This window comes from Juglans regia, chromosome 2, assembly GCF_001411555.2.
Source record: "Juglans regia cultivar Chandler chromosome 2, Walnut 2.0, whole genome shotgun sequence".
Classification (NCBI taxonomy): Eukaryota; Viridiplantae; Streptophyta; class Magnoliopsida; order Fagales; family Juglandaceae; genus Juglans; species Juglans regia.
In genome coordinates, this window is record NC_049902.1 from 32,212,263 (window position 1) to 32,232,364 (window position 20,102).

Consider the following 20,102-nt stretch of genomic DNA (forward strand, 5'->3'; position numbering starts at 1 on the left):
TGAACAACCCATGAACATATTCAATTTCTAGTTGACAAACATCTAAAACTAAACAATTCATAATACATGCAGTATTTTGCTCAAAACTTTATAAATCAAATTCCCATCAACTAGGTAAAAGTCATCCATATATTTGAAATCTAACTTGTAAGTACAATTGCAGCTATGTATCGGCAAGCAAACATTCCATGGAAACTTTTTTTTTTTTTAATATGAGGCCATGACATCTTCTTGAAGCAAATTCGGTTAGGTATACTTTCCAATGTAGTCTGATGAACAGATTTGTTTCTCAACTTCTTCAAATGTGAATTCCACTTCAAAGGGAACCTTTGGTAGATCATATTCTCACATAAAAAGTATCACATGTTAAGAATGGTGTTCCACGAGAATGCAACCAGTGATTTACAGTGTGCTACTCAAAGTCTTGTTAAACTGGAAACACATTATTGCCACAGCTTAGTGCTCAAAACCAATAGTATGATTGGTGCTAGAGATGTTTTGCAGTTAGAAAATATGGTTCTCTACTTGCTAATATTAAACATGTAAATCTGCATGGTCCCTGAAGGTGATAACCCCACTTTGAACAGAACACTATTGTTTCCAACTTCAAATTGGCGTTTCTTAACATCACACACACACACACACACACACACACAAAAAAACATACCTGTTTTAGCTACCTTGGGAGTTTTTGTTTACAATGAGAATATATCAAAAGGCCAGAACAAATTTGAACCTGCCTTCAACCTGGACCGGACAGGGGCGACTCTCTTCCTTCTTTCTTAATGAGCTGGGTCACGGCTAGGGTTTCGGGATGAGGGAAAGGGGCTGGTTAGGGTTAGGGTTAGGGTTCAGGTTGGCTGGGTTAGGGCTAGGGTTTCGAGATGAGGGATATTGGCTGGTTAGGGTTAGTGTTTCGGGATGAAGGAGATGGGCTGGGTTTGGGTTAGGGTTTCGGGATGAAGGGGATGGGCTTCCGCGTCGCGACACAGAGGAATGGGATAGAGTGGAAGGGCGCGGGTGGGATTCTGGAGCTGGATCTTCGCCTCGCCGCGACACAGAGACGATGGGCTAGAGTTTTTGTGCGCCGGTGGGCTTCGACTGGTGGGGTGAGAAACAGAGAGGAAGGGCATCGGTGGTCTTCGATTGGTGGGGTGAGAAACGGAGATGGAAGGGTCTTCGATTGCTGCGGTGAGAAACGGAAATGGAAGGGTCTTCGATTGCTGCGGTGAGAAACGGAGATGGAAAGGGGGATTGGGGATCTCAGACTCGAAAGCGGGAAGGAGGGAGAAATGGGGAATGGGGGGAAAACGAAAATGCAAACGGCGAAAACGTGGAAAATTGAAAACGACGCCGTTTTCAATTTTCCACGTCAGCCGTTTGCATGGCGACTGCACCACCCCGTTTGCATATAGAGTTTTTGAATATACATATATAAGTGAAAGAATGATGAAGGCCGAAACATATATACAGGTTGTAAGGTTGGTACTTGTGGGCATGGTTTGACTGCATAATCCAGAGTGTTTGTTTGGGGGGGGGGGGGCTTGGGAATGAGAGTAAAATTAGACGCGTAAGAGGCGCTGACACGCACCCGCATGCACGCAGAAAGCGCCAGTATTACAGGAGGCTGGAGAGTTTGCTGATTCTGAAACTGAAAGAAAGACTATTGTATGACCCGCGAGTGCAAACAAACCCATGCATTAAAAGATGCTCTTTGTCGGGCTCTCTCATGGCGGGCCCCCTCTCCACACACCTCTTAGATCGATCTCTTGCACCACTCTTCAACCTCCAAGTCTCTGTCCTCAAAGGAGCTCTTGTTAGAAGCCAATAAATAAGAACCCAGACTCGGATACAGCCCTCCAAAAGGCAACTAAGGATAAAAGACAGCTGGATTAATGGACTTAATTTTATGGTTAAGCATCCTAGCTAGCTGATCTTTCTTGGGCACCGCTGGTTTTCTGTCATTTTAATACATGAATAGGGTTACTATTTACTCGTACTCAAGTGATCTAATGTACATGATAAATAAATAAATAAATAAAGGTTTCTATCTTTCATTTTCTGCATGGCCTACGTGATCTTGGGATTGATTGTCCTCATCAGTGAATACGATTAATTTGGTCGTATGATCACAACGAAATATCAATAAAAGCTCAGAAAAATATGAAGTAATGAACCTTTTAGAAAAGGATGGATCCATATCTCAAAGAAAAAGATTGCATGAATTTTGAGGCCTAAAGTGAAAGATCAGAGAGTAAATAAATGCATGAAGTGGTTCCTAAAATATTTATAATAATTAACTGTATAATTTTTTTGGAGATATAATCCAATATTTCACGTATTTATAATTAGTTTGAGTAATAACTTCAAGAACTCTTATTCCAAAACTATATGATACACTCAATGTGAAAGAAATTAACCAATTATTATTACTTCTAAGAGTACTAGTAGTGGACTCAACAAATTTTGGCCAAGATTTGAATAAGAAATTTACTTTTACAAATTTAGCCAGCCAATTTTCAATAACATCAAATAACAGGTTTAACAAATCTTTTATTATTCTATTAAAATATTGATTTTGAATTTTTTATTTATTTTACTTGTAATTGTAATTTATAATTGTAAATTTTTTATTTTAATTCTAGTGGATATTCTTTATTTATTTTACTTATAAATTTTTGCTTTTTAGAAAACTAATAGGAACTTTACCTCTAGCATATATTCTATTGTATTCGTTGAGCTAGCAAGTGTTGCAAAACTGGGAATCTTAGTTAAGATTTTAATATATATATATATAATATATATATAGAGAGAGAAATTATCTTGAAAGTTCATATTCAAAAAGTCATTATGATGGCCTGGCGGAAGAGGCAAGCAGCGGAAAATAATGCATTTCTACTTGCACGGGAGAGAAGCAAGTAGCGAAAACATAATATTTTAGTCCAAAAATAATATTTGGCCAATCCCTTCGGCTCAACAAATTTAACTAGTGATATAATTTGAAGTTAAAATTACTGTTCATTTCTTGAGCCCATTGTTGCACTTTAGCTATTGTTTGGCTAAAATTTAACTTTGTTGAGCCCACTACTAATGCTCTAACTACCATTAGATATATTTGGTAATTAGGCTTCTATTGAGTATTATTCTTTTGAGATGAGGTTATGCTTATATTTAGAGGATTTTATACATGACTCCACTTCTTTCGCTCCTCTTATTAAAATAATAAAACTAAAAATAATAATAATTAATTGGTAATTAGCTGACCAATGATCGATCTCCACTCACAGTCCATTTACTTTTGCCCAGATGATGATGATGATGATGATGGGGCATTTCAAATGGTTTGGCGCACAATGTTGGCACATGGTGACCTTTTATATGTTAATGGGGAGATCGATCAAAAAATGGACTAGCTAGAACTATATATTTAATTTGCCAGTCTTCGATTGCGGCCTTCTCTGGTTTTATCCTTTCAGTGACAACTACTACATGACTAGCTGGCTATTTTTTCTGTGTTTTTTCATTCCTTTTTTTTTAAAAAAAAAATACATTTTGGCTAAGAAGATGATCACGGAAATATATATATATATATATATATATTTATAATATTGACAGTTGGAAAACGGTAGATCACTAGTACCGGGATCAGAGTCTACCCATTTTTTGTATGAAGTGTATTGTTTATTTTTAAGTATTAATATGTTTGTGCTCAAACTATATTACTGATGATTATAATGGCGCTGATCATATCCTATTATATATTAATTAATTCTGGCCTTTTATTATAATCAACTCCTTGATGAAATATGATGGCATCATCAATTAATGTAAGGTATTGTCATTGTTTATTGCCAATTGAACGAATTAAATTCTAGCTAGTGGCGCCAGCTTTGTCTCAGAAAAAGTTGAAAAATTAAAGGATATTATCGCAGGACGTACCTTTCACATTCAATACCTTTGGGGATGGCTAGCTAGCTAGAAAATTAATAGCAATGTCGTTATACATACATATATATATATATATATTTATATAATAAGGACAGTTCTATTCAGCCGCCCTAGTGCATTTATTCTTTTTTTTCTTTCAAATAATTTTTATTATTTAAATATTTTCCTTTTTAAAAAAAGACACTAATTCACTAATAATTATTTTCTTAATTATTAAGTTTCACGAGTGGTAAAAATGAGAGGATAAACATGGGACAAAGTAAAACCATGGGTCAAAATAGGCTTGTTTAGAACATTGTTCATGAATTTTGTGAAAGGAAAATACTTTAGTTATAAAATAATTATATAAAAATAAACATATAAATTAATGTAACTTGATATCGTATGTTAATTTGTAAATTTAATTTTATTATAAAATAAATCTAACAAATTTTATAAAATTACATCAATTTATAAATTTATTTTATATAATATAACTGTTTTTTTTTTCGTAAAACCACGTAAAATGTATGAATTTCTCTGTTCGCAAAAGAAAAATAATATGAAAAAGTTAATTGTGCATGCCTGGTACTGATGCTTGGGGAAACTAACGCCACTGGGCCGGATTGTTCAACGTTAATTAATATATGTTTTTACTTTCTTTCTTTTTTTTCCTTTCTTATTGGATCCAGCCAATCCTTGATCTCCCTTCTGCCCTCTCTCTCTCTCTCTCAAAATAATAAACAAACTCATAATTGAACCGATCGACAACTGAAAGGCCATGATCAGTCACAAATTAATTAAGATGAACTCCTATGCTTAAATTCTTAATTAGATCATTCGATCGATAACAAAATTATTGTTATTATAATTAATAGTAAGTCAGACCCAACGCCAGTCTTCTTGAAGAAGATAGAACGTCATCACTCTGGAAATTAATTTATATATCGGCCATGATAATGATATTAGATCAGTATTCCCTTTAGAAAAGAAAAGATCTCTTGCATGCCATGTTGGGTTAGAAGTTTTGTGAAATATTTAACCATGGAAACATTAGTCTCATGTGATCTTCTGCTCATGTTTCAAATAGCAATATCCATGCATTATCAAGATCACTTTCGGGTTCACATGAACGGATAATTAATATTGGTAATACAGCTATATATATAAACCAGCTTTTCACCCATCATTAATGTCGTAGCTACGAGGAGGAGGAGGCCGAGGAGTCACGGGTTGAGACCTCGGAACCTGCAGATCGAACAGCATGATCATGATCTGCATTGAATACCATATATTACCAGACCTATTAATATTTGAGAATTTTCCATGCATGCCAGCACAGTCCTGATATGTAGATGTCGTACTTGAATTTACATGAAAGTTCTATCAGTTTCAGGGCGGGATACTATATTAACAATCCTGCATGCGTCTTTTTAAGGTTGAAATTTATAATGAAGTTTATCATCAGGTCTTCCATGGAAGGAAGGCATGACTCTACCTTGAGAGAGAATGGGTGTAGTATCCTAGACCATAATTAACATAGTTAATTAAGGCATTAATATATCTTAATCTAATTCATCATCTCATAATTAATAAAAAATCAACCCGGCCGTCACCATCTCCATGATATAAACAATTAAATGCAATGAAGCAAGTCCATGCATGGGAGGCTAAATCAAGATGGAATAGAGGAATTATGGGGGGAAATATAATTAATTAAGTAATTCAAGTCCATCCCATGTGAAAGGCATCTATGACCTCAAATCTGTCTCGGAGTTGCATGCATGTGTCATTATCATCGGCCCTTTATTTCCGGCAGTACTGGACTACTAGTGTTGCATTATATCAACATAGTACATGAATATCCGTATATGGGAAGACCAAATGATCCTTTCACATGTGGGAGTTAATTAATTGTCATATATTGACAGAGTGTGTGTGTGTATATATATATATATATATATATATATATATATATATATATATATATATTGGAGCTAATTCTTAATTTTAGAGTCTACATAAGCAAACGATAAACCGGGACATGACCTGCATGATTAATGGCAGTATGTGCGTAGTTTATCAAATTGGAATCTTTCAGCATGCCCTAGGCTAGGTCATTGCGTGAAATAACATGCAATATTACCCAGTTTTCCTGCATTAATGTAAGTGTCAAATTAAGTCCCGGCCTTTCACTTTGAAGGTTAGATAGATGTGAATTAGACGGCCTAGCTAGAATTAAGCAGTATCTTAATTTGTGTTAAAGTGGTTGTTAAAGAACTAAAATCCATATATATTGATCATGTCAACTAGCTAGCTAGCTTTATAGCTAGGCAATTAGGCTGTTATTGAAATTAGCATGCTGCATGTCATGTTATTAAATTAGCTAGGTGTTGTTATTGAAATTTGACTTAGAATTATCCCCAAGAGTAAATCGCTTGATTTCTACTACTCCACATTAAGTACTCTAGAACTCCAGAATTATTCATCTACAACATTAATTACCTCATGAACAAATTTATCTGGAATTGGAAATATTATATAGGGATTAATCATCATGGACATCCCACCTTGCAAATAACTCTTAATTTTTGCCAAAGACACATAGAGATCATCTAACTCCCTCAGGCCAGCAACAATTAAGTAAAGATCAGTAAACAAAGTCCGACAGTAATAACAAGTACGTAGTACTTGTGAGGGGGGCCCCTTCGGAGAGTGGCCCAGGCCTAAAGAGATCAAGTTGTAGAGACCCCAGGCCCCTTAGGAAGAGACCCAAAGCAGACCAGAAGCCCAAGCCAGGAACGAGTCCACGACCTGGCTGCCCATCCGGAAAAGCCTTGGCATTAAGCTCGACCCGATCAAAAAGCCCACCATAAGGCAGTTATTGCCTGGGAACTCAATGGGCTTCCAAGCCCTGCAATAGGGTACATAGCAGACAACTGTAGCAAGGCGCAAGCGATTGGGAGTGTCCAATCGTGGGCGCGCCAGGCCAAAGACACACCGCATTCAATGCTTGTTAGGTAACCCAGCACACAACGACATTTTGCCAAAGGTTTCGTAGGACGGCTCAACCATGACCTGACACACTACCACGACAAGAGGGTGGTAACAGGTCTGACCCGAGTATGACCTGACACCCTACGATCTCCCTCGGTAGTCGAGTCCAAGTTAGGTATAAATAACAATCATCCCTCCCAAGAGAAGGCTCTCTGATCTCTTCTACTACTCGAATCTCTTAGCTTTCTTTATCACTCGAATAGTCTCTATTGACTTTGGCATCAGAGTGACCCAAAACTTCACCAAAGCTCCTTCTTCTTCCTCGTTGCAGGTATTAAAAGTTTGGTTGTTGTGATACTGCTCAGGCTATGAAACACAACATCAACAGTACTTGCCTGGCTACATGATGTCGATTTGTAGGATATATATATATATATATATATATTGAAGCACGTTATAATTTTCTAGACGACATGCAATTTCGTGAGTGAGTTCGATTACAATTAAAATGTATAACTTTCATTGTCATAACTATTAATTTTCTCACTCTTCTTTTTCTCATTAGCAACTGCTTTGGTTGATTTTAATTACAAGATTTTGCGCCAAATTCAGCAAGCTGGAGTTTCCGCAAGAGTGGAGGATCTCAAACTCATTATGTTAATTTGAGTGCTGCTAACTGCCACGTACCAGAGAATATGACTATATATACTGGGCCTGCCTTATTTCATTATCCCCAAATGCACGTACTAAGGCCCATTCGGCGTCATTACTTCTCTCTGAGCCCAAGTAAATGACAGGAGAAAGCAAGCCCGAGGTGCCGCCGACTCGGAAGAACAACGAAAGCCAGAGATCATACGACTTCTCGATGTGCTACAGTCTACGTGTTAAAGTTTCTTCCAAATTAGAATGAACTTTCTCGTTACAAGAAGAATATTAAACGAGAGATCATCACAAACTTAGAAAAAACTTTCACTTTCTAAAAATTAAAATTTCTTCCTAACATGTCAAATTTAGAAAATTATATTATATCAAGTTATGTCAGCATGCAATACAAAAAGTATATAGAACATCCATATCAGCCCGTTTACAAAGAGAATTACTTGTTAAAATTATCTTAATTTGCTTAATGAGTTTTGCTACAAATCAGTTACTATTCACATCACACAACTCATATCTATAATTTTTCATAAGGTGTGAGGTATTTTTCATTTGATGTATAGAAATTTTTCATAAAGTATAAGATGTAAGATGATAAATAGTGACTGATGAGAAAAAATTTTATTATTCAATTGATATTAACATAAGGATCAGCTCATTGTCGCCACATATTCAAGTATATATATACACACCCATGCAGTTGGTGCGTGGGTGGGTGGGTCATAAAAGCGTTAATTTGTAGATATTACAGAGATTTATATATATATAGGACGAACATCAATTTTCTAGCTAGATCGTGACTCGATTAATACTATAACTATCATTCATTCTCGTTTTACACGAATCAATTAGAACTGAAAAAGATATAAGCTGTTCATAACCAATATTAATGCATTACGTACACTACAAGAAAACTTATCTTTACCGGCGCTACAATTTCACCGGGAAAATAAATACAATCGTTGCCGTATATCTATGCCAGCGATTTCAAATTCGCTGCTCAATCGCCGCTATTATAGCCCCACTTTAGACCTACTACAACGTATCGAAAAAATCGCTGGCAAATTTTTATTTCACAGCAAAAAAACGTCGCCGTTATATACAAATAAAATCGCCGTGATAGACGGGAGGAACCAGTTGAAACTCGTTGGGATATCATTTTGCCAGCGAGTTTTCGTCTGCCACAAAATGCGTCAAACTCGCCGGGAAACATATTTCTTGGCGATATATCTCAATAGCCGCTAAATACTTAACAGTCTTTAATGAACAATCGTACGTACGTACATCTACCATATTATCATTTTTAATTGCTTCGGATTTGATAGGTTCCGTTTAAATGTTGAGTCGCGTTGAGATGAATTGAATTTTTTATGAATAGTAATAAGTTGAGATGATGGAGTGAGTTTTGTGGAGATCACCTAAGATTAGTTTAAATATATTTGGATGTTAAGATGAGTTTAAATGTATTTATGAGAAGTTAAAAAAAGTTTATGGATCCTGAATGTAAAGAAGTTTTGAGTTAAAAAATATTATAAGTCTCTTATACCTATAAATAAGTTTTTAATTGAAATGAATTTAATATTTAGATGTTAAACTCGGACTAAAATTAGACTAAACTAATTTAATCAATCTAAATTCTAAACGGGATCTTAATTTGCATGAAAGGAAATTGCTAATAATTAATAATCTTTGTAGTCGGTTGACGTACATGCATCGCCAAAGAGTCCTCAAAGTAGGATAGACAATTTACGTAAACGTAAACTTCTTTAATTAAGGGTACGTTTGGATTGGTAGGACATCTCAACTCATCTCAGCTCATCTCAACTCATCTCAACTCATCTCACTACTATTCATTACTATTCAGCAACTTTAACTTACAAATCTCACTACTATTCACAACTCATCTCATTACTATTCACAATCCATCTCAACTCATCTCAACTCATCTCAAGTCATCTTCGAATCCAAACGTCTCCTAATTTCTAGCTAGAACCCTTAAGATTATCTGCATAAATTAATACATCGTGTGGCATATATATATATATATATATATATATATATAAGCCAATTAATTATTATTGGAACACACACATATTTTGAGCACGACTACTTTCGATATTTTTCACATTTCTTTTTATGTACGTGCGAAACTGGATCAACATAATCCCACTATGATCAGTCTGGAGGAGAAAATTCAGAAATTTTTTGGCGGGAAAAGCTTCTCGAAGATCGTGTGGTAGCTGCTCATGATTACGTAGGTAATCAAGCAATATCTTATTGATTGTAATATTAGAGTGAGTTTAGATGTTGAAGTGAGTTGAATTGAGTTGAGTTGAGATGATAAAATATTATTAGAATATTATTTTTTAATATTATTATTATTTTGAGATTTGAAAAAATTGAATTATTTATTATATTTTATGTTGAGATTTGAAAAAATTAGAATGATGAGTTGAAATGAGTTGAGAGGAGTTTATGTTCCAGACGCACCCTTAATGTAATGATGACCAGGTGGGGCTGGAAAATTACCAGATATGTTCTTAAAATTATCTAGTTGTCTTATCTATGATAAAAATGAATGAATTATTTAGGATTATAATGATTATTTATGATGAAATTAATAGATTTATTTTAATATAAAATAATTATTTTTATAAAAAATAATTGATTATAAATAAATAATGTATTTATAGTGATTAATTACGTGTGTACATACGTCACTTTTATGTATATATATATGTACTGGTCTTTATAATATTATATATGTGTCGTGTTCGATATTCATTAATTAAGCACCCATCTAGCTAGCTTTATTGGCGGGACAAAGTAAAGAGGAACACTATGATATTCCACTAAAAGTACTTTATAATGGCATTCATTATGATAGAGATTTGAAAAAACAAATTCAAAAGTCGATTCCTTGTGAAAACTATGGGAAAATTCCGACGGAATTCAGATTAATTTAAAGAAGGGAAATAGAGCTGCATGCGGAAATTATATATCTATATATAGAATCTTATCTATATAGTTGTTAATATATATATATGTAGGATGCTAGGATGGTGATGAGACCAATGTTTTGAATACCGTACCGGATGTTGTACCGGTCAAGGCACTGAAACGAAATATTTCGATACTAGTACCGTTTCGAAATAGCGTTTCGGGATAACATTTCGAAATAGTCGATATATAAATAAATTATATATAAAAATTATATTCTAAAATAATAGTCTATATATAAATAAATTATATATAAATACATATATATAAATTATAAATAGTCTAGTCTGAATTTGGGGTTAAAAAATAAACTTGTAGTTTGAAAAAAAATGGCAAAAATATCGGCTGGTACAAGCTGAAATTGAGGCCAGTACGAAACAGATATAATACCTGCGGTTGGTACGAAATTCACAATACTGGATGAGAAATAAAAAATATTACAATCATAAAAAAATTTAATAAAAATAAATTTATAAATCAACATGATTTTATATGATAAATTAATTAGATCTATTTTATAATCTAATATATAACTCCATCAAATTATGATAATATATACTTGACTAACTAATGTATTTTAACGAAATACTATCATGTATCAAGATTTCTATTAGATTTTTCATATTATCATGAATAAAATTATATACATATTGATTAGATGAAATATGTGTAGTGTAAGCGTTCTGGATGCATATAGTTCTCATAATTTTATATTATAGGCCCTAGTGGGCATTTGGAGTCTGGACCGATCTATCTCGCCCAACGTTATCACTGTCGACTGCCACTTCCACTTTACACCGCGTATAGAGAGTACTGGTGGGAGGCGTCGACCTTTTTTTATTGAAAAGTGATCGTGGATTAAAAACAGGGTGCGGCTACTATGCGGTAACATCTTGACCGCCGAGCGTAAATTTTTTTTTTCTTTTTTTTTTCATATTTTTTTAACATAAAATGAAAAAATATATTTATAATCCTAAATTATACGATCGTTATATAATTATTTTAAAAAATAAAATAAAATATAATATTTATATAAAAAAATTAATTTTTTAATAATAAATTCTATTATTTTTTAAAGTGATTATGCGACGTTTATATATTTCATAATTATACGTAAAATTACTCACCACCACCTAACAGATGAATATCATGTTTATGTTAAAGTTGCACTTAATTTGTTGTAACAATATTCATATATTATATATATAATTCTACATACAATCGTGAAATATGTAAATGTCGCGTAATTATTTTGAAAAAGAGTAGAGTTCACTATTAAAAATGAGTAATTTTATATATAACCATGAAGTGCGTAAATACTGCATAATCGCTTTGAAAATGAGTGAGATCTACTATTAAGAAATTAAATTTTTTTCATGTAGATCTCATATTTTATTTACTTTTTTCGAAACGATTACGTAGCAGTTATACAATTCATAGTTGCAAATATTTTTTTTCTTAAAAAATTAATTTTTTTCATATGAAATATCTCATATTTTATTCATTTTTTTCAAAACGATTATTCAGCAGTTGCATATCTCACGATAGCAAATATCTTTTCTATATATATATATAGTATATCTCTTCATCATACACGGTACATTCTCAAACCTTGCAAGAACGTTGCACTTAAAATACTCTTTATATATATATATATATATATATATGTTTTCTCGGATTGATACTAATTCCCCCCATCTATATCGCTAGAAATTTGGATCCTCAATTATTTCAAAGATTAGATTCTTATTCATCATGGTCATCATCAACTAATTAACATCATGTACCAAATCTGCATAAAGAATGCAATACGAGAAGCTCTTGCAACTTCATCATAATGAACACGTGTACAAGAAACTAAGTTCAATCAGAGTCGATGTAATAGATCAGGCGCATGACTCAAGGTTGATAATTCCTCGATCGGCACTTATATTCTTGATCGGCATCCAACGGGACCAAGCCTGAGTACGTCCTAGCAATCAGTCCTGATCTCGATCATGTCTCTCCACCGATCGATGATGGTCATGAGGTACATTGGCCGATTTGTCATGGCTCAGAAGCTGCATGCCGGACATGCAACAGCATCATTAGCTGATCATATCATTCATGCATTCTAAATCAAATCCAGCCACCCCATATTCTATCGTGGCAAAAGGTATCTGGAAAGGGAATTTTAGGCCATTCGTATCTTCTTATAACATGAATAATAAATAGAGAATGAGACGATCGAACCGGAGAATTAATTAAAGGGGAAGCGAAGAGCATTAGCATCCGGTTCTTCAATATTCGATCTTTAATTTCAAATTTTGCATAAAAGTCTCGCGTTTTCTATTTTATTCACCTCTTAAAAACACTTGCATCTTGTATATATTATATATAAATATATATTTACTTCTCTATATTATTTATATGAGTAATGTTACATACAGTCTTGAAGTGCGCAAGTGTTGTGCAGTCGTTTTGAAAAAAAGTAGAGTTCATTATTAAAAAAATAATTTATTTTCATGTGAGTTTTATATTTATTCATTTTTTTTAAAATAATTACACGATGCTTACATACTCACAATTATAACTATCATTTCTCTAGCTATTTATATTCACTCATTCTCAAATATTCAATAAATGGAGAGAGACACGTACAGATCGAATGCGCTACGCCCAGTTTCTTTTTTATTCTCTGTACTTTTTCCAAGGCCAAAACGATACCAAAATGGGGGCAACATCGGAGTCTGGATGGGATTTATAAGCATGAAATGGCTCTCTTGTTTTTAAATAGGCAAACATCAATTTGCCCTTGCATTCTCATCACGCACTATGAAAATCCACCACCCGCCCTCTCTCTTCCTTGATTGGCCGTTACAAAAGCCCACCAATCTGCTCCTTTAGAGAACAAACTCCTCACGAAACTCATGCACTCAAACATAACTAATCTTTTGCTTATAATAATAACCCAAGTTCTCATCTTTCACCAATATATAAAATATATGTATAAATATATATATATATATATATATATATATGTCTGGAGCAAACCCACCAAGCCATTCTGCCGAGCAATAATGTCTGCAATCCTGAAATTGGAAGAGGGAGTACCAAGTGAGAAAACTTTTCAGCCAACTTCATCTCCACCACCTCCAGTTCAAAAATGGGCAGCCAGCTTTGCAGGGATTATGCTTTTGGAGCTAAAAGTGCAGAGGAAAATTGCCCTTCCCTTGGTAGCGATGAATTTAGCATGGTTTGCAAAGCTAGCGATCACAACAGCATTTTTAGGCAGGCTTGGGGAGCTCAGACTAGCAGGTGGAGCACTAGGGTTTACATTCGCTAATGTCACAGGTTTCTCTGTCATGAACGGGCTCTGTGGCGCCATGGAACCCATATGTGGTCAAGCTTACGGAGCCAAAAACTTTAAACTCCTTCACAAGATCCTTCTCATGGCAATCTTCTTGTTACTACTAGCAACTCTACCCATAGCGTTCTTCTGGCTCAACGTTGATAAGCTTCTCATTTATTTTGGCCAACAAAAAGACATTTCACTTGTCGCAAAGACCTATCTGTTGTATCTCCTCCCTGACTTGGTAATAACTTCATTTCTCTGTCCGCTCAAAGCCTACTTGAGCTCACAGGGCATAACGGTTCCTATAATGTTTAGCTCGGTTCTAGCGTTATGTTTTCACGTACCCATCAACATATTACTTGCAAAAGCCAAGGGTCTTGAAGGAGTTTCGATGTCGGTTTGGATCACTGATCTCCTGGTGGTGATTCCACTTGCCTTGTATGTGTTTATGATTGAAAATAGTAAAGAGAGGTGGAAGGAAGGAGGATGGTGGGACCAAGGCATTAGTGACTGGCTCAGGTTGCTCAAGCTCTGCGGGCCATGCTGCCTCACTACCTGCTTTGAATGGTGGTGTTATGAGATTTTAGTCTTGCTCACTGGACGGCTAGCAAATGCCAAGCAGGCAGTTGGAGTGCTAGCTATCGTGCTGAACTTCGACTATTTGCTATACTCTGTGATGCTATCACTAGCCACCTCTGTATCCACCCGTGTGTCAAATGAGCTTGGTGCAAACCAAGCCGCCACTGCTTACCGGTCAGCCTATGTGTCTCTAGCAGTGAGCATCGTCTCAGGTTGCATAGGTGGCGTGGTGATGGTTGCAGCGAGGGGAATCTGGGGGCCCCTGTTTAGCCATGATCAGGGGATTATAAGAGGTGTAAAGAAGTCCATGCCGCTTATGGCTTTGGCGGAAGTTGTGAATTTCCCATTAGCAGTATGTGGCGGAATTGTCCGTGGAACAGCTAGGCCATGTTTGGGACTGTATGCCAATCTTGGTGGATTCTACCTTCTTGCCCTGCCTTTGGGTGTGGTTTTAGCTTTCAAGGCCGCACTTGGACTTGGTGGGTTGTTGATAGGATTCTTGGTCGGGATGGTAACCTGTTTGGTTTTGCTGTTGATCTTTGTGACAAGGATTGACTGGGGCGAAGAAGCGGGCAAGGCACAAACACTTGCATGCGATAGGGACATTGTTAGGGTAGATGGAAATCACAGAAGCATGGAAACTACAAGTAATGCTCAAGTATGAGAACAACGTTAAAAAGTATTTGTATTATGATTTATGAACGTTTCTACCATCAGACATGCTGGAATGTACCAGTTGAATAGGTTCAATGTGAAAAAGTACAAGTTAAATAATTTCCTTTAAGGAAGCACATTTAGAAATGAAACTTCGGGCCAGCAAGCGACCACAACCAAAAACGTTGATTATCATAACAATCTAGCTGGCAAGGATGAGCACCACAACATGCTCTAAGCAACTTGTCACCTAACTCCTTGGCTTGCAATTTAGGACATTGGAGACAATCACTCAATTAAATCGTATCAATAGGGAGGACAACTTACATAGGCATGCTCAACAGGGAAGCAATCTGTGAAGTCCTAACTTAATGAATATGTATTCATGAAAGAACTCGCAACTTCAAAGGACATGCGGTATCACTGATCCACCATTGATAAAACAGAATTACATTAATAGTAACAACAAGAAGCGTGTCAAATAAGTGTATCAATCATCAACAGGTCCAGGTTCAGAACTTAAAGACTTTAGTTCTTTGGCTTTCTCATCATTGAAGCCAAGGGTAGCCATGATCTTATGACCTGGCGATTCAACTTCAGACCATATGCCAAGAAGCAGATGAGATGTCGTAACTTCCCCACTATCACCTGCATATCATGATTAATCAAGCAGCATGTTTCGAGAACTATGATTTGGGAAAATAAGAATCATCATGTGATGCAGCACTTGAACAAGGAATTCCGAAAAAATATGTGGCACACAAAGCTGTATGCAATACAAAGAACTGTAATGTATACTAGTTAGGGACGTCATAATTTTTTTTTTTTTTTTATCGGCACCGGTTGTCTGGAAAAAAATCCCAACTAATCCCAGAGGTGCACAGTCCCTCTGCAAGATGTTATAATTATTATATATCAGTATGAGTTATTGTTGTATAAACAAGATAACGCGGCAGCTATCTCACAAACGACGGTAAAACTTAGAAGTCTTAGTTAAAAGACCTCTTAATGACACTCGCTTGGTAATCAAATCCCAGTCTCTACATTGTCCATTACATGTAAAACGTTATTATCCTCGATTTCTTATAAAATTCAATGGAGTCATTTGGAACAATGATGCATACTCGTGTTTTTGTCTCTTTTCTCAATACACACACACACACACACATATATACATCCATCATTTCATGGAAACAACTATGATGTTGCTTTCAAATTAATAAAACTAAGATTTATAAAGAATAGGTCTAAAATGATGCTGAATCAGAAATAGTCCTAAACTAGAAGTGTCCCATGATTGATACTTCATATGGCAAACTAGCTTGAAACATAAAAACCAAATAAGCTCCAATGACATGAATATGATAGTAATGACATTAGTAGTTAATGACCCCAAAATTATATAAAGATTTTCCAACCTACAGTGTTGTCAAAGGCAACAAAAGCCTCAAGGTGCCAAGTCCTAGTATCGCCCTAACACCTTGAATAAAAGGTTTTTTTATGTTCTTAACTACAGCATATAGAAATTACAAAACTAACTAAAAGAACATTCAATCAGCAGGAACTTACCAGATTTTAGCTTCTGATCAATAGCCCAGTCAAGGGCCCTTAGAGCTGCTTCAGTTAGTGGAGGATGCTCAGGACTGAAAAAATACATGTCAGCTTTCCCAAGTAACTTGATTGTTTCTTCACGAACCTTGAAAAGTGTAATTCCATTTGCCCGCAAAAACTTTGAAGCCAAACTAGTTCCTGTTAGCACAAAGGAAAGGGTTCAATGCAGTGCATAATAACCACAGAATTATTGTATTTATAGGAGACAATACATGGTGGTAATGTCTAAGGACTAAGATAGCAGCAGTCCCATCAATGAAAGAGGTGTGGATCCAGTCGTAAAACAGGAGGAAAGAAAGGTAAGTGAAAAGGCCCAAGATGAATTGAAAATGTGAGGCAGGAGAAAAGCTTTTTTTCTCTTGAGTAATGACACAGACAACCCTTTTTAACAAAAGTACCCTCGATTTAAAACAGAGTTGCAAAAAGAATTTTAAAATGGTTGTATGTGTATAATTTTCATTTTCTTTCTCTTGTATCAATGTTGTGAGCCTGGGAGATTTTCATGAATTCCTTCATATATTCATTAGTGAGGTTTGGTGTATTTATACACATACAGAGGAGAATCAAATCTGTTACAAAAGGTAGGGGTATTCTCGACAATAAACAAATCCTAACTTCTAGAGTATTCTGAGCATATTTACAGTAAATGAATAAATGATTAAGTAATAAAATGTTATATGCTAATACGCCCCCTCGAGTCCAAGGGGGTGTCAACTATATTGAGACTCGAACGAAAAGAAAAGAATTTATCAGAGACTAATGGCTTAGTAAACACATCAGCCAGTTGGTCCTTGGAGCTGCAAAAAGAAATTTTCAGAATTTGTGCAGCAACTCTATCACGTACAAAGTGATAGTCAATGTCCATGTGCTTGGTCCGTGAATGGTAAACTGGATTGGCAGTTAGGTACGTAGCTCCTAAGTTGTCACACCAAAGTGTAGGAACTGTAGATAAGGAGATCCCCAACTCTTTCAGCATGGTTTGTAGCCATATAAGCTTAGCTACAGTGGATGAAAGTGATTTATATTCGGCTTCCGTGCTGGATCTTGCTACAGTCTTTTGCTTCTTGGAGCTCCAAGAGATGAGATGAGTGCCAGAAAAACAGCAAAGCCTCCTGTGGAACGTCTGTCATCAGGGCACCCTACCCAATCTGCATCCGTGTAGGCTTGAAGAGAGACACAAGATTGAGATTTAAAAAATAAACCATAATTAAGAGTGGCCTTAAGGTACCGAAGAATTCTCTTGACAACAGTCCAATGCGGAACTTTGGGACAGTGCATAAACTGACAAACTTTTTTAACTGCAAAGGCTATGTCAGGTCGTGTGAGAGATAAGTACTATAAACCTCCTACAGTACTGCGAAATAGTGTACTATCCTCAAACTCTGGTGAGTCATATTAAGATAGTTTAACTGAGGACACATTTTAATTCTCTGTAGTAAGTTTAAGGGTGACTACGTGTGAAAAAGAGGAAATGATGGAAGCAGAAGGAGAGGGAAGGGAGGCCATGGATCACAAGACTGCTAGTCGAGCAGCTCTGATACCATGTGAGCCTGGGAGATTTTCATGAATTCCTTCATATATTCATTAGTGAGGTTTGGTGTATTTATACACATACAAAGGAGAATCAAATATGTTACAAAAGGTAGGGGTATTCTCGACAATAAACAAAACCTAACTTCTAGAGTATTCTGAGCCTATTTACAGTAAATGAATAAATGATTAAGTAATAAAATGTTATATGCTAATAAATGTAAGACATCCCATTTCAACATGGGGGAAGGTACCACTTGGCTAAATGGGCAGGTCTCAGACCTGCTTTGTATCTAATAGGTGCTCCCACATTATGATAAAGCCAAAGAACTTGAGCTCAAATAGCACTGTCTACTCTCGTAAGGCTAGAGGGCAAGGCACTAATAACCTTTAGAAAAACATGCATTAGATTGTGACTCAGAAAGGCTCTAGTTCACCTAAAATATGATAGGACTAGAGGGAATGGCATCTAGCATACCATTCCAACTTCTCACACCTCATTAGTCTCAGGACAACATCATAATATAATTGGCAAAATCATCTCAGAATCATCAAGTACTCTAACTCAATTCATCACAAGATTCACGACGCCTTTATGTTTCCAGTTTAACTACAATTTCTTTATCTATATAAATTTTGGAAATACTGGAAGCATGTTATGAACCCACTAGGTAGAACTCACCTTTAAAACCGGCTTACAAGGGAAGAGTGTCTAGGGGCTTATAAATCATCAACCAATCTCATACTTAGTCGATGTGGGATCGTAACAACTACCAAGCTTCGTAGCCAACGTCCACAGCAGTCCCGGCGCTCACACGGGCTGGCTGTGCACTAGGTCTTTCCTAACCCTGGATGAGCATTGTCATGCCGGCATCACATCCAATGCCACACAATTACAAATATCGCAACATGGTCGTAGACGTGGGATGGCTCTATACGATTTATTAGGAACACACTAGGTAGGCTCATCCTTGGAAACCGGCTTATAAGGAAAGTGCGCCTAGAGATTTATAAATCACCAATTAATTTCATACTTAGTCGACGTGGTGAGATTGTAACAAAGCATCATTATAGTTTATGCTATTAGCAATATTAGAGAAAGACGAAAAACAAAAACCACTAAGATGAATGGAGCTCCGTACCCTCGATGAGAATCCCCATGAGAAGGGCTTCAGTCCCGGTAGTTGGGTACTTGAGCTTCCTTGCTTCCAACTCCCCCATAGCAAATGACTTGATTGCCCTCCTAGACCATCTGCTCCATTCACCCACTCAAGCGTTCAATCCCCACCAAGCCACCAACGAATAAAAAGCGGGAGAAAAGAAAACCCCAAAATCTAAAATCCAAAGAAAATTTTAACTAAACTCACTTGGGAACTTTTTCAGTCGAGGAAAGTCTCTCTGGGTTTCTGCAAAATCAGAAGAATCTGAAACAACAGTTTGGGTCATCCAAAACCGGGAAAATTTTTCCAAAGACTTACGCAGTGGGGAGGCTGAACGATACCGTGGCAGAGACGGGTCGGCGTTTTAGTACGGAGGGTCTGATATTGGGGGACTGAAGCGAGAGAGAGTTGGTGCCGAGCCATGGGTGAGGCAGACCCTGTTTTCTGAGCCTGAGGGCCCGAACCAGACGCGAGGGATGAAGGTCAAATCGTCTACTGCTATCGGAGTCTGAGAATTGAGCTGTAGTTACTGGGAACTTCGAGATGGTGCGAGCAGCCATTTTGACAAGAACACTGCGAGTCGCGAGATGGTGCGAGCAGCTACCGAATCGTGGATAGAGTAGAGAATTGGGTCGAATAGAAAACGACGACGT

General features: G+C 36.2%; 2 protein-coding genes across 2 annotated transcripts; one reads left to right on the forward strand and one right to left on the reverse strand.

Moving 5' to 3' along the window:
* The first annotated feature begins 13,607 nt into the window (after positions 1-13,607).
* On the forward strand, positions 13,608-15,602 carry LOC109010960 (protein DETOXIFICATION 56-like). Its single transcript, XM_018991942.2, has one exon. The coding sequence runs from the start codon at positions 13,641-13,643 to the stop codon at positions 15,156-15,158; it is 1,518 nt and encodes a 505-aa protein (XP_018847487.2). The 5' UTR covers positions 13,608-13,640; the 3' UTR covers positions 15,159-15,602.
* Positions 15,247-20,102, reverse strand: LOC109010968 (ATP-dependent Clp protease ATP-binding subunit CLPT2, chloroplastic). The gene is made up of 5 exons (XM_018991954.2): positions 19,768-20,102; positions 19,657-19,695; positions 19,432-19,541; positions 16,718-16,897; positions 15,247-15,796 (listed from the first exon to the last, which is right to left on the reverse strand). The coding sequence occupies exons 1-5, from the start codon at positions 20,007-20,009 to the stop codon at positions 15,639-15,641; spliced, it is 729 nt and encodes a 242-aa protein (XP_018847499.2). The 5' UTR covers positions 20,010-20,102; the 3' UTR covers positions 15,247-15,638.